At 41.4% G+C, this 27,011-nt stretch overlaps 1 protein-coding gene and 1 pseudogene across 1 annotated transcript in view; one reads left to right on the top strand and one right to left on the bottom strand.

Annotated features, from left to right (window-relative positions):
- The window catches only part of Hephl1 (hephaestin like 1), a 91,249-nt gene that overhangs the window by 26,700 nt on the left and 37,538 nt on the right, over positions 1-27,011 (bottom strand). The window contains exons 6-14 of the mRNA XM_048345636.1: positions 26,134-26,302; positions 23,167-23,306; positions 22,901-23,032; positions 22,093-22,304; positions 19,164-19,314; positions 15,069-15,281; positions 14,136-14,349; positions 9,111-9,250; positions 6,706-6,846 (exon numbers count right to left, since the gene is read on the bottom strand). Coding sequence (XP_048201593.1) covers positions 6,706-6,846; positions 9,111-9,250; positions 14,136-14,349; positions 15,069-15,281; positions 19,164-19,314; positions 22,093-22,304; positions 22,901-23,032; positions 23,167-23,306; positions 26,134-26,302 — 1,512 coding nt within the window. The remainder of the gene's footprint in view (positions 1-6,705; positions 6,847-9,110; positions 9,251-14,135; positions 14,350-15,068; positions 15,282-19,163; positions 19,315-22,092; positions 22,305-22,900; positions 23,033-23,166; positions 23,307-26,133; positions 26,303-27,011) is intronic.
- On the top strand, positions 3,040-4,919 carry LOC125350782 (annotated as a pseudogene).

Below are 27,011 nucleotides of genomic sequence, written 5' to 3'. Positions count from 1 at the left end.
CAAGAGGGTTATTTTTTGTTGTTGTTGGTGGTGGTAGTTTTAATGTACTGTGTGAAATTATTTCTTTTTTCTTTCTTATTTTTTCCTTTGGTCTATCCCCTGTAGTCAGTGGTTTTGATTTTGGTACCCTGTGTCTTGAAAATGCTTTTATCTGATTTGGGGAAGGGAAAAGGAGTAACAAAATGGTGAGACAAAGGACAAAGGGTGAACCAATACAACAGTGATACTCACATGACACTATGTTGGAAATGAACTTTACAACTTGTCAGGGGGAAGAGAAAGGGGGAAGAAAAATGAGGGGGTAACAATGTTCAACAAGAAATGTACTTATTACCTTACTTATGTAACTGTAACCCCTCTGTACATCATCTTTACAATAAAATAAAAAAAGAAATCAGATCCTGGAGCCAAACAAACTGAAGCTGCACCATTACTAATATAGGGCTTGGCCAAGTTCTTCACCCCTCTGGGCTTCAATTATTTATAAAATAAAATAACCATCACATATTTACTCAATCATGAATGCAAAATTTTCATATTATTTAACGTTGAATGCATCATGAAATCTGTAACACATTAAGTTTTAACTGGCAGCATGTTTTTCTTTTTTTAGTAACAAATAGCATAAGGACAGATATTAAAATCAATTGTGTTGAAACCAACAAAATGTTAGTTTCTTCCTTGCCAGATTGTTGTATGGATCAATGAGAACCTTATGTCCTCTTTGTTTTATTTTAAATGCAAAGTATAGAACATGACAAGGCTACCATTCAATATGTGTTGGCCATTGTTATTTCTTCTGACTCTGTGAAGTCCTTAATGGAACACTAGAAATTTCTTAAGACTTTGTCATTGGAAGAATAATTTTCTCAAACCAGGGTGATTGGGGAATGATGAAACACACTTAGAGTTCTCTAAAACTGCTCAAAGAATATATGGTCCCTGTTAGAATGAAGCAGAATTGAGGCCCTGTGGGATGCAAAGCAAGTAAAAATCTCCCATTCTGTGGGCTTTCTATTTATCTTGCTAGCTATGTCCTTTCCCATGTAGAAACTGCAGTTTGATGCAATCCATTTATGTAGACTTTTTTTATTTGTTGTGATTCTGGATCTTTACTTAGGAAGTTTCAACCTGTGCCTAGGAGCCTGATTGTTTACATTAGTCCTTCCTGTAATATTTCCACAGTCTCTGGCCTTTATATTGAGGTCATCGATCCATTTAGAACTGATTCTGGTGCCAGCACCATTGGTCGAAGAGGCTGTCTTTTTTCCATCCTGTGTTTTGGCTCCCTTGTCAAACATTAGGTTAGGTGGCTATATGTCTGTGGATTTATTTCTGGGTGGTCTATTCTGTTCTACTGGTCCCTGGGCCTATTCTTACCAAGCTATTGAGACTTCTCAGAAGAAGTAAGAATGGCCAATAGATGCATGAAGAAATGTCCAACATCTCAGACCATAAGAGAAATGCAAATCAAAACAACATTGAGGGGCTGGGAATATGGCCTAGTGGCAAGAGTGCTTGCCTCCTACACATGAAGCTCTTGGTTCGATTCCCCAGCACCACATATATGGAAAACGGCCAGAAGGGGCGCTGTGGCTCAGGTGGCAGAGTGCTAGCCTTGAGCGGGAAGAGGTCAGGGATAGTGCTCAGGCCCTGAGTCCAAGGCCCAGGACTGGCCAAAAAAAAAAAAAAAAAAAAAACACATTGAGATTCCACCTCACCCCGGTAAGAATGGTCATTTTCTTTTTTTTTGGCCAGTCCTGGGCCTTGGATTCAGGGCCTGAGCATTGTCCCTGACCTCTTCCCGCTCAAGGCTAGCACTCTGCCACTTGAGCCACAGCGCCGCTTCTGGCCGTTTTCTGTATATGTGGTGCTGGGGAATCGAATCTAGGGCCTCGTGTATCCGAGGCAGGCAGTCTTGCCACTAGGCTATATCCCCAGCCCAAGAATGGTCATTTTCAAGAAAACTAATAATAACAGATGCTGGCAGGGATGTTGCCAAAAAGAAATGCAATTACACTGCTGTTGGGGCTGTAAACTTGTTCAACCACTCTGGAAAGCAGTGTGGAGGTTCCTCAAAAGACTAGAGATGCTTCTCTATGACTTAGTCTGAATTCTGGCATTTATCCAATAGACCATAGACAATGCCACACTAAAGCCACCAGCACAACCATGCTCATTGCACCATTGTTTACCATGGGCAACATATAGAATCAACCCAGATGCCCCTCAATGGATGAATGGATCAAGAAAATGTGGTGTATATATACACACTGGAATTCTATGCTTCCATCAGAAAAAATGATATTATACATTTTGTAAGGGAAAGGAAAGACTTTTGGGAAAAAATTATATTAAGCAAAGTAAAAACAGACCCAAAAATATAGGTTGCATGGTTTCCCTCATCTGTTGTAGCTAGAAAGTGCCTATAAATCTACAAGTAAATACACTGGATGGTAAAAGAAAAAAATACATTTGGATATGAAAAAATCATACAGGACTCTCGACATTCACACAGTGAGACCAAAGGAGGATAGTCTTAGGAGAGGATCACAAAGGTCAGTAGCTATGAGCATATGATCATATAAAATTATGTTTATCAAAGAGAATGAAGAGGGGCAGCTGGCGGGGGCATCTGGCCCGAGCTGGGGTCCCCAAGCTCGGTCCAGATGAGGCGAGGCTGAGCCAGCTGGACAGTGAATGGGGGTGAGACTGACCCTCTCAGTGACCACCATCCGGGTCGCTGCCGTCCGCCCGCAGGTGCCGTGGCGAGTGAGTGTCCCCCATGGTCACCCGACCGGCTGCCTGCCCCCGCCCCGCCCCACCCCGCGGCTAGCGGCCGCCTGTCCTCCTCGCCCTGGTGCCTGTGCCTGGTGCTGGCCACCTCTGGCCCGCGCCTCCGCACCCAGGCGCAAGCAGCACCAGCCCTGGAGCTGGGATGGGCCGCGTGGGTCAAGAGGAAGGCAAGCCCGGCCCAGGAGCCCGTGAGCACTGTGTGGTGCATAGTGGGAGTTTACACGCAGTAGGCTCTTGGGGGCGTTTCTGAAGAATTGCTTTTCTGGTTGGAAAAAGGCTCTGCAAAATTGGAGTACATATTCCATAGAAGTTTTAAGATGTCTTAACTGAGCATACAACGGGAAGGAGATATTGATTTTATAATCAATGGATGAAGTGGGGAAAATGTGGAATAACTTCAAGTACAGGTGTCAGAATCTTTTTGGTCATGAGAGAGGAAGCCGTAGTGAAAGCATGGACATGAACTGCAACGTATGTCTGTCTGTCAAAGAGAAAAACATTAGTCTGGGAGACTCATCTCCTCAGCAGCAAAGCAGCCGCTTCAAGAAAATGTGGCCTTACAACTGGGATTAAGCCTCTCAAAGAATTCCTCAAGGAGAAACCAAAATTGTGCTGTAGAAATCCCTCAAATTGTTGAAATAAGCATTGAGAAGGACAGTGACTCATATGTTGCCCCAGGAACAAGGCTTGCTCAAAGAGATTCCTACTCTGGACATGCCCCCTGGGGTGGGAAGAAAAAACATTCCTGTTCCACAAAGACCCAAAGTTCATTGGATACTGATGAAAAGTTTGGTAGAACTCGAAGTAGACTTCAGAGGTAAGAGCTGCGCTACAGAGTCAGCTCTGTGCAGGATATGGACAGTATTTCCAGCAGAGCCCTTGGGAGCTGCTTGCTGAGACAGAGGTTGCAGGACACTGTAGGCCTGTGTTTCCCAATGAGGACTTACAGCAAGCATTCAAAGCCACTCTTCTCCAACAAAAGGAAAATACATTTCTCTGAATTAATGTTGGAGAAATGTCCTTTTCCTGCTGGCTCAGATTTAGCTCAAAAACGGCATACAGCTCCTGTGAGCCCACACCCAACCTTTATTGATACATTTGATCCATCCTTGGTTTCTAAAGAAGATGAAGACAGACTTCGAGAGAGAAGACAGCTTTGTATTTTGTATTTTGTATTTTGTATTGAAGAAGGGGTAGACCACCCCCCCCAATGCACAAATACATACATTTGAAGCTACGGCACAGGTTAATCCATTATACAAACTGGGACCAAAGTTAGCTCCTGGAATGACAGAAGTAAGTGGGGACAGTGCTGCAGTCCCACAAGGTTAACTGTGACTCAGAAGAGGACACAACCACCTTGTGTTTACAGTTCTGGAGGCAGAAGCAATGCCAAGTGTCTGGAGACAGTCATACCCACATTAGCAGACAGGGTGCATGGAAAGTCCATACACAGATTGATTACATACACTGCCTTGTGCCAGATCTGCTTCAGATCACAGGGAATCCCTGTTACTGGGGGATGATGGACCGTTATGATGCAGAAGCACTTCTCGAAGGGAAACTTGAAGGCACGTTTTTGCTCAGGGACTCAGCACAAGAAGACTACCTCTTCTCTGTGAGCTTCCACTGCTACAACAATCCCTGCATGCCAGAATTGAACAGTGGAATCGCAACTTCAGTTTGGATGCCCACAACCCATGTGTGTTTCACTCCTCCACTGTAACAGGACTTGTAGAACATTATAAGGATCCCAGTTCTTGCATGTTTTTTGAACCACTGCTTACTATATCACTGAATAGGACCTTTCCTTTCAGCCTGCAGTATATCTGCTATGCAGTTTTGGGTCTTTGTGGAACAGGAATGTTTTTTCTTCCCACCCCAGGAATACCTGCAGTAATCTGCAGGTGCACCATCTATGATGGAATTGATGGGCTCCCTCTGCCATCAATGTTACAGGATTTCCTAGAAGAGTATCATTATAAGCCAAAGGTTAGTGTTCGCTGGTTAGAATGAGAGCCAATCAAGGCAAAGTAAACTCTTCTGACCCCAAAGGGCATTAGCTAGGTCTGCTTTTATGTGCATTAGACAGTATACCTATTGGAAGCACAGTGTCAGTGCTAGGATTTTCGCACAGGAGGTCAGCTTAGTGAATGAGTGGCCTCTGTCAGTGGCCATCTGCTGTGACACTGACAGTGGTGTCTATTGCAACAGCAGGATAAAGCTAGTCTTCAGTGAGCCTATAAAAACATTTGTCGGTTTAGCTAGCAGTTTGGTTTTTAGTGGCTGTAATAATTGAATGAGGCAACTCTGGGCCATTTGCTATGAAGAGTTCTATTTCTTACCAAAGAACAAATTATTGGATGAGTATTTCAGCAGTGTGACTAATGTTTTAAATTATTTTTTCTAAGAATTTTTCTATAACCTTCCAAAGAAGTGATGTTTGTAGTTACCATAAATCCAGCTTTGAAAGTCCAAAAGCAAGCAAACAAATAAATAAGTAGACTGCCTCCCTTTTAGGAAAAACATGCAATTTTCTGGCCACAAGGGCATAGTGCAGCTCACTTAAGTGTGGATGTAGTTTATAGTTTCCTTTTCTCTTCTGCAAAAGGTACTGCTAAGTAGACCAGGTTTTCTAAATAGTTCTTAAAATTTCAGATTAGAAAGATAATAGTTTAATTTTATTTAAAGGTCCTTGGTACTGATTTTTTAATAAAGCTTCAACTTAAAATAGACATTTGAAATAGCTGTTGCAATTGTGTGTGTGTGTGTGTGTGCGTGTGTGTGTGTGTGTGTTAATATGAGGTCTAAATGTTTCATTAAGATTGGGTCTTTTCCTATGTCCATAACAAGGTTATAAATGATGAAGAAAATGAGACTAGAAGATGCCCATACAAAGTCAGACAATAGTAACTAACTACAATGGTTGTTGCTGTTGAGATTTGTTAAACTATAATGATTTGGATGGCAATATTTATCTCTTTGTTGTAAGCTCTCATAGCTGAATTGCTTAAGTATAATTTATAGAACTTCAGTGTAGTTCATTCTTAATGGAAAATCTGAAACCTAAATCGCAGATTTAAAGGTACTATACAACCATTGTATTTGTAAATAACTTTACTTAGCACCTTTTTTGTCATTTAGAATAGTATATAATACAGTTTGAGTGAGTGCTAGTGAGTGCCAAGTTCTAGTGTTTGCTTCTTAGTATTGAACTGACTCTTCAGTTCTGTCCTAGACACTTTGCACTACAGTAGCCAAATCCATTCTTGTCTTGTTATTAATGTGTTCTGTGCTGCTGGTGAGTGCTTCTTAGTTTCCGTACCAGCTGCTACAGAAGGTTATTTAATATCCCTATGGCTATTGCCAAGGCTACAAAAAAGAAAAGCTATATTTGTATGCAACACTAATCCTTTGACTGCTAATGTATGTTTCTGCTTGCTGGGCCTTGTTATGGCTGCTTCTTTGTGCTAATAAAGTATGTTTGGTGTCCTTGTAAAAAAATTATGTTTAACAAAATGAGCTCCAAGAAATGAAAACAAGATGTTGTATACTTTATTTATTGCTCTTTTTCCCTCCTTTGTCACTGTTTTTTTATTTCTGTGCTTTTGTCTTGTATGAAAGTTTATCTGTTGGGAGAGGGTTTGATGGAGGACAGAAATTTGGTGGGATAAAGAGTAAACAAATGCAGCAGTAATACTCACTACACATAACTTGTGAATTACATAAGTTGTGGGGGAGGGGAAGGAGGAGGGGAAAACTGGTAGAAAAATGAGGGAAGAGGTGACACTATTCAAAAGTACACATTACTTGACTTACCTGTAACCCCACTGTACATCACCTTTACAATAACAAGAAAGTAAAGCAAAGACAGAAGGAAGAACGGAGCTGACCTCTGGAATAACTGACCTGGCTTTGTAACAGGCACTTGGAGGCGCTTCCCGCTCTCTGTGTCCTCCACACCCTGGGCAGAGATGGAGTAGGGCCGGCTGGCTTTGTTCTTGAATATGATCAGGATGGAGTCTCCCACTTCAGCATGAATCATTGGTCCTAAAGGCAGATCACGGGCCTGTGTGCATTACTGTTGTTCTTTCCCATGTCAGTGTAGTTTAAATATAGGTACCATTTAGCAGAATAAAATAAAGTTTAGTTTAACATCAGTGCACATCCTTTAGAGGACAATATTGTATCGTGTTTCATAGATATCATACAGGGTTTAGTATATGGGATCAAGTTGGGTTGCAGCTCTGCTTCCTTCACTTACTGGGAGGCCTTGGCTAAGTCGTGGCACCTGACACATCTGTACTTTTCTCACCGAATTGTGGCAAGGATAAAATAAAACAATCTTTGTAAAGTGCTTATTTCAGTGTATTGAAATATACTATTTGATAAATGGTTAACTTTTTGCTACCACTGGACAATCATCTCTAAGAAAAGCTATGTAAACATGATGTCCACACTGTGTTGTAATTTCCTGTGTATAAAGTTTTAGTAAGTATGCAACTGCTTAGTATCTGGCAAATGGATATAATGATATAATAATGATCCCAGGAAATAATTTTATTAAAAGGTTTTGAAAAGTAAGCTTGAACTAAAAGTGCTTGCCTATTGAGTTATGAGCAGCACAGTGATTTCACTACTGCAGGTTGAATGCTTTCTCTGTGTTAGATATGTGGCTACGTTGTAAAGACATGCTTGAGGCCTTATTTGTGTCTGAACGAGACATGGCTTCATGGTGACTAGGCTCCCATTTTAAAAGCACTTCAGACCAGATCCCTGAGGCTTTTTTCTTGGGCATTTGGTGTATCCTACATTCACAGAGACACTCACAGTTGGTGATTAGCAATATCTATCCATTCTTCACTAATCCAAGTCACCATTCTGGTTGTGCTTTTCTGAGAAACATTACTAAAAGTATTAATAAATAAAAAATTTGTTGCAATGTTACTATATTCAGAAGAAAACTTTTATCATAAACCAGGAAGTTTCTGAAAAGCACTTTTTAATGATAAAACTTAAAAAGAGCACTGGAGGCATTGCTCAGCAGGAGAGCACCTGCCTTGTAAGCATGATGCACTGAGTTCAAGTCCCAGCTCCCATCCCCACCCAAAAACTTAGACAGTAAATGTGGACATGAGGATGTGTGAATTTGCATATAATAAAGTATTTTTTCACATTTTTATTGCTTCTTAAACTGCATACACCTTATTGTACTGACAAGTAAGAACAAATACTGTCTATGTTACCATGTAACTGGATACAGGAAGCAGTGCTGAGTAAAAGTGTGCCTTATGTGGGCTCTCAAGCTATTATAGAAGCCCGGGTCTCTCCATGTGCTGCAGAAGGTAGGTGCATGGGCCTCACACTCCCTGGCTGAAGGCTGCTCAAATGCCACTGATGAAGTCCCTTACATCTCTCCTTTCACTGAGTAGGACAAAGGAAGGAGGTTTGGGAGTACACCCAGCCCCCCTGGCAAGAAGAACAGTGTTCTTTCAGAGCTCTATGGACACCCATGGCTCAAATGGATGACACATTTGGTGAGATAAACAAGCTTGCATGTCAAATGTTCATAGACCATGGAGGCGTGGAGGAAGGTGGGTGGAGCATTTAATATTTTTTCAAGCTGAGCGTCATGGAGCCTGATTTTAATATTGACAAGTATACTGTAAAGTTATACTGTATGCAAGTTACTTCATGCATTCAGAAGCAGAAAAGCAGTATTAGACAGCTGAGTCAAAGCTGAATTTATGGGGTCAGGGCCTCTGGAACTGAAACCAGACTTTTCAGTCTTGGCACTCATCCCGCATCAGCATTTCCTGTTTTATCATACTTCTTTTATATCATGTGAGAAGTATGGCATTGTGCATGGATAATCCAGAACCTTAGAGAAATCATGCAAATATTTTTCCAGGTTCTCTGAGACATTCAATTGTTCAAATTAAAATGTTTACTTCTCTCATTTCGCTGATTAGAACCAAACCAGGCCTGTGTGGCAGTACACCCAGCTGCCTAGCAGAATCAACACCTTTTCTTCAGAGGTCAGATAACCCATGGTTCAAGAAGTGTCAGAATCCTGGTGATGTAGATACCTGACAGTGTGTTCTCTGTCATCTTACTGCAAGTATTCTTTGTGTGGTCCAGGTTTACATTATGATTCCTAATGATGGCAGAGTGAGAAGATATTGCACACTGATGAATAAAGTCATGCTACTCTGCCCTCCTGTCCCTTCTCCTTACAGGAGTGTGTGTATATGTGCACACGCATGTGTGCACTCATGCTTGGGGCTGATGGTGCACACTGAAATCTGCCATACCCAGGAGTTCTAAGTGCTCCTCTCGAGGTGGTCGGGCTTTGATCTCCACAAATTCTCCATTGGTGTATTCCCTGTAAACCACTTTCTTGTACTGAGAACCAATCCAGTTTTCAGTGTGGTTCATAAATATATCTCCATGTCTGCAAACAGAAGCATCAGAAATTTAGATTGTCAGAAGGGAGAAAAACTTCAAATATTTTTGAGGAATCTGGGGATAATTCAGAGCAAAGCTCCTGAAGCCTGGCTATAATGAGGGTCTCGATGGAGAGCTGGACATTTGCACCTCTCTCAGGGAGGAAGGCCAGAAATTGGTTCTCAGGTTCTGATAAGGGAAACCCATAACCCACTCTTAGTAATAATTGCTCTAAAGAGTAATTGACCTGGCCTCTAGTGGCTCATGCCTGTAAACCTAGCTACTCAGGAGACTGAGATCAAGGACTGTGGTTCAAAGCCAGTCTGGGCAGGAAACTCTGAGACACTCATCTTCAATAAACTACTCAGAAGAAGCCAGAAGTTGGGCTGTGGCTCAAGTGGTAGAGTGCTAGCCTTGAGCACAAAGAGGCTCAGGGGCAGCTCCCAGGCCTCCAGTTCAAGCCCCAAGACTGGGGAGTGGGGGGGACAAGAGTAATAATTGGGAGTGCTGAAAGTGCCAAGCTAGGGCTCCTGAAGTTGGATTTCTCTGTTTCACACTAGCTAAACTCTCTCTCTCACACACACACACCCACACACACGTGCATGTCCAAACACTTTTCTCTACCACTCTGAATTTCTCCAGTTTCACAGATATCATTTTATATACTATATTGGGCCTTTCTACTTTGAAAGATCTTAAGAGAGCTTACAGGTCTCATATTGTGCATGTAATCCCATACAAAAAAACCTGTATCTACAGTTGATTTTTGTTATTCGCAGCTAAATTCTAGAAAGTTATCACTTTAACTTTGTTAAAACTAGTGTGTGTTGCTGTTTAAAGACATTTCATTTAACATATGATGATGACAACTCATTAATGTTGAACTCACAGCCAACAGTAGTATAACTCATTCTGAGTGGACACATGTTCTCTGTAAGGTGCATCCCAATCCTGCATACTTGCAAACACAAACGCCAGACAGGGCGTACTGCTTCTGGAATGGGAGGTAGGCGTCTGAAACAGTGATATCACCAAAATAAAGCACACACATGTAAAAACCATGACACAAAGTAGACTTTTAAAAGGATGCTTATTTTTGCCACTGTGACTCAGGGTGTCTCTTCTTAGTAGGCTTTTTTGTTCAAGGCTGGTGTTCTACCACTTGAGCCACAAACCATTACTGTTTTTTGCTGATTAATTAGAGGTAAGAATTCCAAGGACTCTTTCCTCAGCCTGTCTTTATTAAACCTCAGTCCTCAAATCTAAGCCTCTTGAGTAGCTGAGACTAGAGGTGTGAGCCACAGATGCCCAACTAAAAGGACCCTTGGCTTTACATTGGAAGAGCCACAGCAAGAAGACAGAGAGACACTTTATTTCACCTTATCAGTCACTTTAGGTTTTTCTTATAATTTTAAATATCTTCAAAAGAGCCACAAGGTTACAATATATAAATTGTATATAATAATATATAATTTTTAGCTTAAAAATAAGTTTCAGGGGGCTGGGGATATGGCCTAGTGGCAAGAGCGCTTGCCTCGTATACTTGAAGCCCTGCGTTCAATTCCCCAGCACCACATATACAGAAAATGGCCAGAAGTGGCTCTGTGACTCAAGTGGCCTGAGTCCAAGGCCCAGGACTGGCAAAAAATAAAAAATAAGTTTCAGGGTATTGGGAACGTGGTTTGGTCGTAGAGTGCTTGCCTAGCATGCATGAGACTCTTGGTTCAATTCCTTGGTACCACATAAATAAAAGACTAATGAAAAATATTAAAAAAATAAGTTTTAGAAAAATAAAAATCTATTTTATCTCCAAAATATGGTGAATCTCTCATCTTTCTGCTTCTTCTTGTCTCTTCCTCTGCACTCTTTCATCAATGCTTTGCAAAATGCCTAGAACATCACCTCTGATCTAGCCTGTATGCTTTAGAAAGGAAGAGATTTTTCTTTTACTTTTGTTTTCCAAGGAGCTCTATGAATACTTGTGGTTTTGACCAACACAGACCTTGGAGTCAGCTGTTTCCCAGCTTTATTTTTCTATGAATATGCAGGTGTCTTTATGGTATCCTGGCTTATGATTTTTCTGGGTAGAAGCCCAGCAATGGGCTAGGAGCATATTAATCACTAATTAAGTCCTTTGTCATCATGAGAACGTTACATGGAATTTTGGGGGAAAGTTAGTTGCATTGGTCAAGTACATTGTGGGGATCAAACTATATATGGTTTGTAAAATCTGAGCAAATGCTCCCAAATGGTTGCTCAATAGCTGATGATTATTATGGAGAAATCCATAATAATGTGGCTCAATTGTACACATGTCAGTCCACAAGCTCAGCAATATGGAATGTTATTCTGCATGCAGCAACTTAATTTTTTTTCAGATTTGCTCTCACATAGTTGGGTGCCCATGGCTTGTGTTTATAATCCTAGATACTCAAGAGGCTAAGAACTAAGGATAGTAGTTCAAAGCCAGCCTGGGCAGAAGTCTGTGAGACTTATTACCATTAACCAGCAAAAAGCCAAAAAATAGAGCTGTGGTTCAAAAACTAAGGGAGAGAGCCCTAGGCCTGAGTTCAAGCCCCAGTACTGGCGCACACACACACACACACACACACACACACTTGTTTTCACAGAACTGTCTCCTAGAATTGTGCAATTGTGCAGATGAATCTACCTGCTCCTTTCTAAGGTTCTGAGGCCTTCCCAGATGCTCTTAATGACACTGAAGTTATGGCAGAAGGCCTGCGCTGATGAAGATAATGTCTCATAAACAAACCAATGTCACAGACATTGAATCAAGAGTCGTCCAAATTCCTAATGTGTGCTCCAATGGCATTGGAACAAAAGGTAGATGCACAGAAAATGTGTGTAGAGAGATATTTGTCCTTGGATTTCTATCTATAGAGAGATTGTAAATGTGCTACTGGAAAAAGCTGTTTCAGTTCTGTACTGACTTTTTTTTTCTACAGAATTTGGTGAACTTTGAACGTGTAAACATGTTCTTATCTGTCTTTTCTTGTATTTATTCATGAGTGAAAATCAGAGTGGCAGGAAAAGCATAATTATGGAATTTACACATCTCCATCAGCATTCTCTATTTTCTAGTGTCACTTGGGACAGAGTCCCAGAGCCCGGTACTAGACCTGCCTGGTCATTCAGAAGTATGGGGGCTTCAAATTGAAGTGAAAAGGAGTCACAAGAAAATACTGAACGCTGGATCTTTTATACACTTGTAGGCTAAGATTATATACATGAGAAAATCTTTGTACAATTATTTATTTGGTGATGGTAGCTAATTAATACTGCAATCATTTTTATAGAAAGCCAAATTAGTATTCACTTCCTTTTCTACTGCTTTAGCGTCATTTTTGCTTCTCCTGGTAGCATTAGGATTCCAGAAGGGTGTCTAGATTAACAAATTGATTTGAAATTCTTCTGTCCTAAATGCAATCTTCAAAATAGTGTTTCTTTTTCTTTTCTTTCTTTTCCGTCTATCCATTGGGTGGCACTGTTACCTTCTCTCTTCCCCAGGAACCATAAACACCTCAAAACAAAAGCAGCCTTAGAGTATTTAGTGAGGCTGAGGAGGGAGGACAGGCTGGAACAAGCCCAAGCTCAAAGTTTATGAGATCCCACTTCATCAGAAATGTGGGGTGTTGCGTTTTCCTGTCGCCCCAGCTATAAGGAGAGAAATAGGAGGATTTAAGTACAAGCCATCCCGAGTGGGTTCTATCTTACAAATACACAGCGTACAAGTGCTAGACATCCGGTTCAGGAACAGAGCTCCTCCCCGGCAAGTTGTAAGCCCCCCAAAATAAAAAAAGCAAACAAAAGAGGGGACACTATTCAGAAGAAATGTACTCAGTACCTAACTGTAACCCCTGTGTACATCACCTGGACAATGAAAAAATAAGCAAACAGGAACTGGAGAACTACGACGCACTGTGCTGCGGGGACAACAACACATGGCTTTGCCTCCTCACAAGGTTCCCGTTCAATTCCCGATCTAGCCACGACCCGCAATTCAACTCTGCTCCCAAGCTTCCTCGTGGAGCGGAGCGTGGGAGGCGGAGGGGAGGCCTGCAGTCTGCTGGGACCGCAGTCCTGAGCCCGGGGGCTTAAGGCTCCCAGGCCTCCAGAGCAGGGCGCCCGGAACCATGCACGCATACGGCCCGCGGGGGGAGGGGGAACCCGCACGCACTGGGGGGGACCAGCACGCACGGGGCACCGGCACGCACACGTCTCGAGGCGGGACCGGCACGCACGGGGGAGTGGGGGACACGCACGGGGTGCACGGGGTGCACGGGGTGCACGGGGTGGGATGGGGTGGGCGGCACGCACAAGGGACCAGCACGCACAGCCCGCGCGCGGGACCCGCACGCATGGCCCTACGCCGGGGACCGGCGCACAGTGCACCACCGCTCACCCCTCGGCCAGCAGCCCCGCGTCGGACCTGTTCTGAGGGAGAGGGTGGGGAGAGCAGACGTCTCCGGTGCCGACACCGAGAGGGCATTGCGTTCTTCCCAGCTCGGGGATCTCTCCCGAGACCACGGCCGCTCGTCCCGTCCCCCGCGCCCGCGCCCTCACGCGTCGGTGCGGGGATCCGTCCTCTCCACAGATCCACTTGCCCCCTCCCTCCTCTGGCCCTTCATCTCCCAGCTTCCCGGCACGGAGGACTCCTTTCTCTCAGCGCTCACTGAAAGACAGTCGCTCGGCTCCCCTGTCCGCGGCGCCAGCGCAGAAACTGGCGCCGGACGGCCGCCCGCCCCCTCCAGGGGAAGGTGGGCGCGAGCCCGCCTCCCGCCCGCTCAGGCAAAGCCCGCACCGCCCGGAGCGCGGAGAACCCCGGCAGCCCGCTGGCAGCAGCGCGCACGCGCGTCCCCGGCCCCAGGTACCTTTCCCCTCCTGCGTCCAAGTGCTGCTTTTCGAACTCCCAGTTTTTGTTAGGGGCATAATCCCATTCTACCTCTTCAGCGGCGATGAAAAAGGTTCGTAGCATCCCGTAGGGCTGCTCCGCGGGGTCCCTGTGGCCGCAGCTGCTGACCTCGTAGATCTGACTCATGCCCCGGGCGAAGTGGTGCAAGGTGGAGCAGAACACCTTGAAAACACCTGCGGGGAGGACGGAAGCCTCAGGCGATGCGGCCGCTGCGGGCAGCGGGGCCCGCACCAAGCCGCGTGGGCATCCCCATCCAAGCCAGTCGGGTTGACTTGGAAATGCTTTCAAAGTCAGACCCCAACGGAAAGAAATTAGCTGCTTCTCAATCCTCTCCTCGCTTTGGTCTTAAAGAGTGTTTTTAAAACATAAATGAAATGACACTGTGTTTTTAGGTTATTCGTAAGTGTTCACTCATTCTATAACAGAGAGATTTAACAGAACAGGAAGTTTACAAGGCAAATATTATAGATCCCCTAGTGGCGGGAGCTCTTAAGCGAAGGTTTTAAAGCTCAAGGCTCAATACAGTTAGGACTACATCTACATCTCTAATACCTAGAAGCATCCACACGCATTGGAGCAGCCACTAGAATGATGTTCATGCTCAAGAGAGTAAGAAATTCCTTTTCTCAGAGATTGTCATGGACTCAAGAGCATGCACCTAGGATTAGTATGGCGGAATAATTTCGAAGGCTTCTGCATCTGCTTCGTGGATATAATCTCTTCTGCCCTTTGCACCAGGTGTTTGGACGAGAATAGCTGGGACTCTTCTAATTTGAATGAAAACTCTGCTTCTATAACTGTTGAAGTGTCAGAAGCCTATCCATTTCTTCTGAGAGAACACTCCATGAGGAAGAACTGGAATTTGGTCACTAGCTAGGCCAGCCATTTTTACCTGCATTGTCTGGTTGCATGAATGCTGTGGTGGACATGTGAGGGAACAGAGCCAGGGAATCACGATGAGTGCCTCGGAGGTGGATGGTGTTTCCTTGAAAATAAACTCCATGCATGTCCGTGTCAGTGCCCATTCCAATCAGATGCCAGGAAACTCTATCCTTTCTGCACATGGTGAGGCCTGGCTGGTTGCCATACATATAACCATTGATAGCTAAATAGGAGCAAGAAGAAAAGTCAGAACCTTCTGTGTATGTAGACGTACTGAAAATACACCGCCTTAGTGAGAGATTACTAACATGATGAAGCAGGGGGAGAGGGGAAGGTTTCAAGTGTGTTTGTGGTGTCCAGAATATCCTTGTTATTAGAAAATAAAAACTATTAAAGAAACGTTACTAAAATCTGGATGGAAAAGCTAGAGGGTGGACCCATTTAAACTAGCAAAATAACAATAATAAAAATACAGTACAGTTAGAAGAAAAATTTAATGACATATATACAAGGAGTAAATGAGGTCAAGTGGCATTATTCTCATAATCTGACTTGTTGAATTGAAACCCTTTTGTACAACTGCTTAATTTAAAAAAAAGAATAAATAAGGAATAAAGTCAGGTTGTTTGTGAATAATTTTTCTACACATTGTTTCATGGCATGATATGTCCCACTCCACTTTTTCAGACTGTGAAGATCATCATCCTTGTGAAAATATTGATTGCCAGGAGTTGGTGGCTATGTTTGTAATCCTAGTTACTCAGGAGGCTGAGATCTAAAGATTGCAGTTCAGAACCAACTCCAGGAAGAAAAGTCTATGAGATTCTTATCTCTAATTAACCAGTGAAAAGCTGGAAGTGATACTCAGGCTCAAGTGGTAGAGGACCATCTTTGAGAGAAAAAGCCAAGTGAGCAAGAATCCCGAGTTCAAGTCTCAGTAAGGGTGCATGTAACAAACATTAATGACTTCACTGCTTCTCCATACTCATTTTTAAAACTTTTGGTATAAAGTCCCTTTTCTTTGGAAGTTGCTATCTAGCATCTCCCTTGTTAAATATCTCTTCCTCGGTTATTAATTCACTCAGTTCTGCTAGATCTTCAATTGCCTATGACCTCACATTTCATTCTAGGAGTTATCAGGCATGATCGATTTCATGGGTTTTATATCCTTTTATTTTCATGGTGAAAATGAATTAACAATGGTGAAACATGGTGAAAATCAGTTAACATTGATTGGCACATGTTTGATGGGTGGAGAGTGATTTGGGGGAGGTGTGGGAGTAGTACATTAACAAAAAATAACTGTAGATCTGTTTTTCTATTTTTGAGTTAGCATACATGAATAATATGAGGTTTCATTGTGACAATTCCACAGGCATATACCATGTACTTTGAACAAGTTCACAGCCTTCATTATATTTCCATACTCCTTCCTTCTCCTCTCACTTCCAGTGTTTGGGGGATTGAAATATATCTCAGTTCATTTGAAGTGTCTTTGGTGAAAACTTACATATAAAGACATCTGTGCTTCCAGTGTAGCAAATTGAATTTACCTTTTGTATCAACCCAATCTATTGACCGTGTCTATATCTAGATTAAAGTCTTGGGAAGAAATTAGAAACCACATTCCCATTCTGTAGGGGTAAATAGCAATGTCTGATAGGTGAGTATACATAATTATGTCTCCACATCATCGTCCCTTAGAGAGATATCTATCTCTACCTAACCCCTACTTGTGCCCATATTGGGCAAAAAACAAACAAACAAACAACAACAACAATGTTTATAGACATGAATGGCTTCTGGAATAAGCCCCTTGTCAAAAAGTTCTTTTTGTTTCTGTGACTGCTGGCTAAGAATACTTAAATCTAGGACTATTCATAGAAATGACCTAAACTGTTGCTCATCAAATGTTAAAAAATATTAGTGTAAATACAGGTCTTAATAAATTTAGTACTTGGCTGGCTGGTCTTAATTAGTTTAGCATTTGGTAGAGAATATTTTCTTGATTTTAAACTTTTGCCTAAAGCTTTATTTTCTAGATCTTGTATTGATTCTGTGAATAAACCCCTTTCAAACATGTCCTATAAGTACATGCAACCCAAAGTACTGTGCCATGTTATGGCCAGTTTCTTTTGTTTTGTTACTTTCTTCCTCCTATCCTATTAAAGCAAGGCTAGCATTAGAATTTAATTTATAATTAATGTGAAATCTGAATTTGGACACCCTTTTTTCCTTAACCGTGCTTCTAAAATGACATGTGAAAATGAGAATGTTGAAAGAGGTGACATTGATCAAGTTATATTGTATTCATAAATTGATTTGTTAAATGACAACTCTTTTGTACAACTAGTTAAAAAATTAAAACTAGTAAAAAATTAAAAATGAGTTTCATATCACCAAACCAGGTTGCAACTGAATTTGATGTGGTCAATCAGTTTAATTTTTCCCCATAAAGGTCTCTCTGATGATAATTATCTTACAATTTAACTTCCCCATTAAGGTATTACCATGTTTGCTCAGCTCTAGTTGTGGGTCCCTCTTTTACCATCTTCTACAAACTACAGATACAAATTTCTTATCCAGGGATCAGAAAGCTTTTCCTAGACGATGGTACTGGAAGTCGCCTGCTTCCAGATCCTGCCCTGGAGGGGCTCTGTTGGATATGAGGATGAGGACCATGGGGGCTTGTGACCTGCTTGTTGTGGGTCACTGTAACCTTGGACTGTTTTGGCTTCCTATTCTGGGAGGAAGGTTGGGGCTATTTCTTTTTTGTACATTAACAAAAAAACAACTGTAGATCTGTTTTTCTATTTTTGAGTTACCATACATGAATAATATGAGGTTTCATTGTGACAATTCCACAGGCATATACCATGTATTTTGAACAAGTACATGGGGGCTATTATTCTTTCATAATGTGTTTTTAAAGACTCCTTTAAAAAAAAATACCAGAAAGCTAGAGCATGTGCTGTCCTTGGGAGGGTGAGTCAATCATAGGGGGACAAATGAATGGAGAGAGAAAGGGGGTGGTGAAAAATCAAAATATTCAATGTGCATGTGTGAAAATGGAACCTGACAATGTGAAGGGATGGAGAGGGTTGGGAGAGATGGGGGAGAGATGGAAGAGGTGACAATGAAGTAAAATCCTGTAGTGATTAAATAGATGTGTTCAGTCCTTAAATGAGCAGTTTCACACCCATGATAATACTTGCCTTAGCACTTTTCTCAACTGCACTCTTTCACAGGCATTCATTTTGACTTCTTGCTAATTATTCTGTCATCTTAAGTAGCTGCCCTAAACCAATGAGAATCCTCTCAGTCACAAATTCTGACTTTGCTGTTGTAATATTTTATAGAACAGAGACGGGGAAAATTAAGTAATTTTTCCCAAAGGAAGATCTGAGATTGTTAGTATTTTCTAAATTAGCACTTTAAGTAGTCACTCTTACATACTTGATTAGGGATACTTTGCTCTGTATAATTATCTCCTTTCTTGCATTATCAAGTTGGGTGTTATTACAAACCCAAGGAGACTTTCATCAGTAATTTTCTACCTTTCTGATGTACTGTGACTTTGCTACTTCAAATCCTGTATTGTTTTTTCATCTAAGGCTGATTAAGGTGTTTTAGAAATAAAAGTAAGGTAGGTGTGTGTGTGTGTGTGTGTGTGTGTGTGTGTGTGTGTGTGTGCACCAGTCCTGGGGCTTGAACTCAGGGCCTGGGTGCTATCCCTGAGCTTTTCTGCTTAAAGCTAATGCTTTACCACTTGAGCCACAGCGCCACTGCTGGCTTTCTTTATTTAGTAACTAATTGGAGATAAGAATTTCATGGAATTTCCTGCCCAGGCTGGGTTGAGATCCTCAGATCTCAGCTTCCTGAGTAGCTAGGATTATAGGTGTAAGTCATGGGCAACAGGAAAAAATAAAGTTTTTACCATATCTGTGGGAGATGACCTGTGAAGCTGAAGATATAAAATCACTTCCTGTGAGACCAAGAGCAATACCCAAGAAACAAAAATTAAGATAATTAAAACATCACAAATATTTTCATTTCAAGTTCCATTACACTTCTTATTTCTAGAAGGGAAAGCCATTTATCATACCATGCATTCGGTTGGAGTTAACAAACTCTTTTTCTTCTTTGTCAACACTGAAGGGATGCCAGGCAAACTTCTGAATGTTTTCATCAAAATACCTGCTCAGATTCTCATCAAAGACTGTGAACAGTAAGTAGAATTCCTTGTCTATTCCTTTCTACAGAGGAAAAAAGAAATACACAAAACATACAGCTTGTGGAATTCATAGCATGTTTCATTTTCAAATTTAAGACAAAGTGGGTGTGCAATGACCAACATGAGCTACAGATTCACCAAGTCATTTTGTAAATCAGTATTCTGAGCATGACTGAGGGATTGGCTTGACATCCCGGAAATGTGCCTTTCTTATTATATCTTACCCATTCAATGCAAAGCTTCTTTTTGGAGCCCCCTTTTTAATTACTATTTTTAAGTAATTGTACAGGGGGATTTCAGCACAATGTATCAATTTACGAGTCCAATGCATCTCCATCAATTGTCTCCCTTCAATCATTCTCAATTTCTTCCCAGTCATGATATCCCTGCTCAGAAGGCGTTCTGCTCTGTGTTAGTCCCATTTGCAGGCTACACCTCTCTGACAGCTTCTCAGTATCACCTCCAATACTCTGTCCTCAACCTCTCTGTCTCACTTCATTTTATGTTATTCCTCCTTGCTTTCAGAAGATACTCTGCCTTTTTTGCTCTTCCATCAGCAACACACCAGCTCTATTCCTGCATTGGGATCTTTTTGGGTACTGTTTCCCCTCCTCAAAGAGTCCCCTCCCTAGCTCACTCCTCAGAGTGGCCATTCCTGAGCTCCTCATGTTAAATTGCCATTCATCAACAAACAGTACAAGAAATGCATCCAATGCCCAACGTATGATACTGTAACCTCTCTGTACATCAGTTTGATAATAAAAATTTGAGAAAAAAAATAAATTGCCATTCATCTTCTGCCTCACACTCTACCCCACTCGTGTTATAGTTGTCGCATTTATTGCCACCTGAAATTATATCTTATAAACTTATTTTTATTTTTTTCCCACTGAAATATGGGCTGTATGCAGGAGAGACAATTTTGGAGTTTTTAATTCCTCTCTGTACCCTCAGGCCCAAGAAAAATGCCTGGAAAAATCAGGTGATCAATACATATTTGTGAGTAAAATAATAAGTTCATAAAACTTAGATTACACTTTTCTTTCAAGCTGCACCAAATAGGTGATATATGTTTTGTAACTTGATGTCTTCCATCTCAAATATGTTTCCCATCCAAGTTGCCTTTCATTCTGCTGCCTGGCATAGAGGTACCTCAAAAATGCTATGTGATTGTTCTTTTGTCCTTACAGTGATATTGTGCCTGCCTGCCGCTCAGCTACATCCCTGCACTCTTCTTCCTTGGTATTATGAAACAAGGCCAAGTTCACAAGCAGCTAGGGGAATTTGCTGTGTTCTGCCTATGTCCTGATACACACATAGTTTGCCTCCCTTTTCTTTTGCAGACTTCTAATGTAGAGGGAGGGGAGAGGGAAGGAGGGAGGGCGATATGGAGGGGAGAGAGGAGAGGAGTGAGAAAGAGAGTGGGAAGGGGAGGGAAGGAAAAGGAAGGAAGGGAAGGGAAGGAAAGGAAAGGGAAAGAAAGCTTTACATCACCTGGCCATAGTCTATGCAATCCATATGAAAACTTACTAGAAAGATATATAAATACATCTTTCCCTGTTCATCTTTTCACCTGCCTAGAAGAGGCCTGAGTAGGTTTTGACCTGCAGAAAGACTGATACATAGTAGGTAGGTTACTTCTTGAACTGAAAATAACTTTGAATCTGGTGAAATGGATTTCTTTCTGAAAAAACTTTCAGATTCAGGGAGGTTGCAGGATTTTTTTGTTTTTCTTGCATCACATATAACTAATCTCACCATAAATAATATTTGACTTAGACAAAACAACAACTTTGACAGAAACATCTAGAAAAACATAAAATTCATCACTAAATAAGTACAACAGGGGAAAAAATCAAAACTACTTTACAAATACTTTCTAGTGCTTTATTTTTTGGCTCAGGTATTTAATTAGTAGGAAACAAGTTAATGTACTGGGAAAGACAGATGCTTGGAGTGATAAGTTCTTCTGACCTACTACCATAATAAGTACACTCTGTGTTGTCTTATATTACTATTGAGGTGCAGGGCAAATACTCAAGCATTACACATGAAATAGACATCTCTAGGATTTTTCATTCTTGCATGGAACTGATAGCCCAAGATCCTTGTGTCATCGAAATCTAGAATTCCTTTGAGCTCTAAACTGGGTCTTTACAATGCCAAATATTACAAAACATCACAGCTTCCGTCAATTTCCTTATAATGTCTAATTGGTGACATAAAGGTTTGGATAAGTAGGCTTTTCTTTTTTCATAAATAGGCTTAATATCATGTAGAGGACATTTGAAATTTTGTACTTTTCACTGCTAATCGGTGCAAAATCCTAAGTCTCTAATAGGAAATTATTTACGAACATTCTTTCAGCTATTGTAATTAACTTCCAATTTTCAATGCTGAGTTACAGGGGTTACCAGCTTTGGCTGAAAACTGGAATCACCTAGAGATTATGATTTAATTGATCTACAGTATCTGAACAGAATATGTAAAAGGTCCAACTTTTTTAGGGCAAACTTTGAGAAACATTGTCAAACAAGAAGGATCTTAATTGCTTTTCATGTGGGTCTCTGAAGATTCCAGAATCAAAGCAACAAGAAATAGAAATGCAACAATCCTGGGTGGGCCTTGGGTACTCTGAAAATTTAGGTCAACAGTTTGCAAAAAATAAACAAGACCCTCATTATTTGGGAATGACTTTGAAGAGGAAAGAAGAGCTAGTGTTTTTGTAACAGATTCTAATCTTTGGCCACATGGCTGGTCTACTCCCCCGTATAATACCTGGTGACATTTGGTGACGTACCTGTGTGCCGTCAGCATTGAGAGCACCCTTTTTACAGACTAACAAAGGTCCAACAAGGCCAGCACTTGTATCCTTGATTGCCTCAACTGCTGAGAAGTAAAGATAGGTCAAACAGGGTGGATCACCAGCTGCTGGGCTGACACTTTCAGGCACCATCCATCTGTATGTGAAGGTTTCCCCAGGCTTGACGTGTGCCCCAGGTTTCAGAAATCCTAAGGGGACAAATAAAATGGTTACTCAAGTCAACAGCAAACTCTGCACAGGCTGGATTCATCCTGGTGTCTCTCTCCAACGTTGGCGCGCCTTGCAGAAGGAGATCTATTTTCTCTTACAAGTCCCACCAGGGAAGATTGACTGCTTACCACAGACTGCTGTTACATGAAGTAGAACCTGAACTCAAAGGACTATCTACTTTGTAGAATGTACACGATTTTGTACTCAATACCAGACTTAGCAAACTTTTTTTTTTTTTTTGGCCAGTCCTGGGCCTTGAACTCAGGGCCTGAGCACTGTCCCTGGCTTCCTTTTGCTCAAGGCTAGCACTCTGCCACTTGAGCCACAGCGCCACTTCTGGCCGTTTTCTGTATATGTGGTGCTGGGGAATTGAACCCAGGGCCTCATGTATGTGAGGCAAGCTCTCTTGCCACTAGGCCATATCCCCAGCCCCGACAGCAAACTTTAAGAGAGTGATATAGTCCCGTCAACAATCAAATGCAAGTGCATGAGACATCACTGAGTGCCTTCTATGTGAAATATGTTCTACTCAGCCCTGCAGAAAACACCTCTCTAGGCTTAGGCTGAGACTCACCATCTAAGTTTGGTGCCGCATCCGATGCCTTGTCATAGAGCACACCGTGGGGTAGAATGCTGTAGACCTTGTCAGCTTTGTTGGCAAAAGTCACTAGCAGGGTATCACCTACCTCTGCCTTTATGACTGGGCCTAGAAAATTTTGAGAGGGGAAGGAAGTGAGTGAGAGAAAAGGAAGTCAACATGAGGGGATGAGTCATTTTGTGGAGATGATTATTCCCCAGTAAGGCATGACCCCTCCAAACACGAGGATGGTTTTACTGTACCAAGAATTCCAAGATGGCCTTCTGTCCCAGAGGGTCTCTTTCTTTGAGTAAAGGTTGCATCCACATACTCTATATACTGAGCCTTCCAATATCGCCCTCCTATTCTGTGTTCTCCTTGTGTGAAGTAGAGTGCAGAGTCTCTGTAAATGACATCAAAACATGATTGAACACACATCCTGACACATCCATGAAGGCATTAACGACAGATCTTCAATGATAACAATCCATCCCACTCACCCATCAATCTCCCCAGAAAAGTCAGCTTCAACAAAGTTCCCAGGGAGAGTCAACCAGCCTTAAAAGTCTACAGAAGTGATCAAGCTCATTTCTCTCTTGACCGTGGTATTCCCTTCCCGAGGAATGCAGCAGCCAAATAAGTTACTGCAAACTCCTTACTTACCAATGTCAGAGCCCCAGAACTGTGTCCTACAAAGTAATAAAGAGCTAACAGGTTTCTTTGCTGAGCAAGCAGCCCTCGATCTCTTGCTGATGATATCAGTGTGAATATGCTCTGCATATGGTGGGATTTGTGGTATCTGGCATGATTAAGTAATGGAGCGCCTAGTTAATCAAGCCACTTAATTAATGGGAAGTATCCATAAACTATATTCATGAAAAATCAAATTTCAGAATTGCAAAATACAGTAACGTAACTTCTGACTAGCATTACCTCTCAACTCCCTCCCCTCCACCAGTGGCAATACCACTCCTACAGCCAGTCACACATTGTCTTTCTCTTCTTTTTCTATCTAATCCCCTTATCTTGCTCATCCTCACTCCATTAGTTCTGTACCCTTCCTTTTCAACATGCTTTGTTAATCTTTTCTTTCCTTGTCTTCCTAATCCGAAAGCCCAGTTGATGCCTCATCACCTTGGTTTGGAACATTATACAAACCCCCTCATTGCATATTCTGCACCTTCATCTCACTCTGGCTTATTCAATTTTTTCTTATTGTACACATTACCACAACATTAATATCCAAAAGATCACCAGCACTATTGTTTACCTGTCCTTAAATGTTCAATTGCTTCTAATTGCCAATCCAAGTTTTAAAGTATTAAAAAACCTTTGTGATCAATGTCTAGTTTATTACAAGGCTCTCTCTATATTGATCTATCCAAGTGCTTCTTTCTTTTTTTTTTTTTTTTTTTTTGCCAGTCCTGGGGCTTGGACTCAGGGCCTGAGCACTGTCCCTGGCTTCTTTTTGCTCAAGGCTAGCACTCTGCCACTTGAGCCACAGCGCCACTTCTGGCCGCTTTCTGTATATGTGGTGCTGGGGAATTGAACCCAGGGCCTCATGTATGTGAGGCAAGCACTCTTGCCACTAGGCCATATCCCCAGCCCAAGTGCTTATTTCTTTATGCAAATAACCACTGCAGTCACTGTAAGATAATCAATCTTTCCCACATAACCATGCTTTGCATTAACCCCGACATCTAAACTTCCCCTGCTTTCACTGTTCACTTATATAAATGCTGTGATTCTACAAGATCCTACTTAAATCCCATTTTCTGTGTGCAGTGATCTATGGCTATTTTTGTTGTCTCTGAATAGCCAGCAAACTCACTCTTACTCAAAACTTGTAAAGTTGTCTTCTGTTTCCCTTCTCCACATAAGGGCAGAGATATTGTCTTAGACACTTTTCATCTCTCCTGCCACAAAGTTCATTGTGCTTTCATATACCATACTAAATACTGATTGAATGTACTTTAAGTTTTCATTTTTAGAAGGCACTTTGGAATTCTGGAAGGGTTCTGAATTATTTAAAAAGCTAGAACTCACTATGCTCCAGTGGACTCATATGCTCCAGTGGCATATGTCTGCAATCCCAGCTATTTAGCTATCCAGATCCTCAGATTCAGATTCAGAGCAAGCCTGGGCAGGAAAGTCCATGAAAAATATGGAAATGGAGCTATGGCTCAAGTGGTAGAGCAATAGCCTTGAATAAAAAGCACAGGGATAACACCCAGGCCCCAAGTTAAAACCTCAGGATCAGCAAAAGAATAAATAAAATAATAATAATAATAAAAGCTCATTCTTCTTATTTTGTTTATAAAGAAATGCTCACCAATAGAGAATACTGATATGAAAAGGTTTTATGTATGGTTCACAGAAATTCTTTATGCAAGTTTCAGGCACATTAGTTTGGTGGAAGTGTGTGTGTGTGTGTATGAATGAATGAACAGAATGGATGAATGAAATACATAGTTAAAGAAGTAAAGGTTGTCAGTATTGGTTACAAAAAGAAGACTTAAGTAGGATGCTGGGAAGTAGTAATCATTCTTAGCATCCAATTGTTCATTTTAATGCATTTGTAGACATCATCACATATGCTTCTGCAAATCACAGGAGTTCACACCACATAAATTTCAAGATTCAATTTGAAAAATACTAGATGCTTTGGGAACCAAGAAAAAATGATTAATTATGACTCTGGAACTTCAAGGAACAAATGACATATTGTTGGACAGGGAGGAAAGGAACACTTGAAGGACAGTGATGGGATGTTATTAATCAAAAGAAACTCATCTACACTTATAAAAGAATTTCTCCCACTGAAAAAGAATCACACAGTGGCCTTACTCTTAGTTTTCCAAATGGGACTTTGCACTCTAGTTTGCACTAGGTACTGAAGAAATGTTTGAAGAAAGAATAAATGATTTAAGGAAATAAACACTGCCAATTCTCATAAGTATTTCTATTAAGAACTTTTAAGAGGTGATAATCAAAATTTCCCAAAAAGAAATGCGCTCATTATCTGACTTAAATAACTGTAACCCCTCCGTGCATCACCTTTATAATAACAATAAAAATAAAACAAAAAGTTAAAAACAAGAAGTGACATTGTGCCATCTATGTGGCATGTGGTCATCAGAGTGGGGCCTGAAATACAAGAAAGATCATGTGAAGAACCTACTACAGGCCTCTCTTACAAAGGGCTTAGGAGACCGGCACAAAGAGCTTACCTGCCAGAGGCATTTAGAGGAAGACCACTGAATTTGTCATACCCTTGAGGACCATAATCCCAAAGAACTTTTTCAGCTGCTATGAAGTAGCGCCTCTGTTGACCATTCATCTTGGGGTGAGGAATATCACTTTTGCAGTTACCAACATTGTACTGCCCCAACATACCAGCTGTACAAACACAAGCCAAGGAGTCAATGAAGTTCAGGAAAAAACATTTAAATGAAAAGCATTTAAAACTTTTATGCAGAAAATTAGACTACATGCAAAGTTAAAAACAAAGAATAATAGTGAGAGGAAAGAAATTGTGCAACATATAGGACAAAAGATGCATATGTGAATCACTGGGGATGTGGCTCAGGGGTAAGTGTTTGCATGAGCTAAGTCTGATCCTCAACATCACTGAAAGGGTGAAAGGAGAGTATGAGGGGGCAGAGATAATGGTTTAAGTCCTCTATATGCATATAAGAAAGTCAAACAATAAAATCCATTAAATTTGTAAAAATGGCAAAGGGTAGGAAAGAAGAGGTCAATTGATCAGAGTCTATTATATGCATCATGGAAATACCACATAAGCTCCTCTGTACAATTAACATATGCTAAGTAACAAACTAAAAATAAAGAAAAGAAACACTCCAATAAACATTTCTGTCCAAAGACATAAATGGATTTTTTTAATAAAATAAATCACACCGGTCAAATCAAGTAAAAAGAGCTCAAGAACACAAAGGACTAATAATTCTCAGTGTGGGCATATAAGTAGAGGGAAGGGTGTGCTCACACATGATAGCTGGAAGAATAACTACTTCTAAAAACAGAATTTAGCAATGTGTGGCCATAGGCTTTTTTTCTAAAAACTTAAACTTGGATCCATGAATTC

Source organism: Perognathus longimembris, chromosome 4 (assembly GCF_023159225.1).
Source record: "Perognathus longimembris pacificus isolate PPM17 chromosome 4, ASM2315922v1, whole genome shotgun sequence".
Lineage (NCBI taxonomy): Eukaryota > Metazoa > Chordata > Mammalia > Rodentia > Heteromyidae > Perognathus > Perognathus longimembris.
This window is presented reverse-complemented; position numbering and strand designations above follow the sequence as displayed.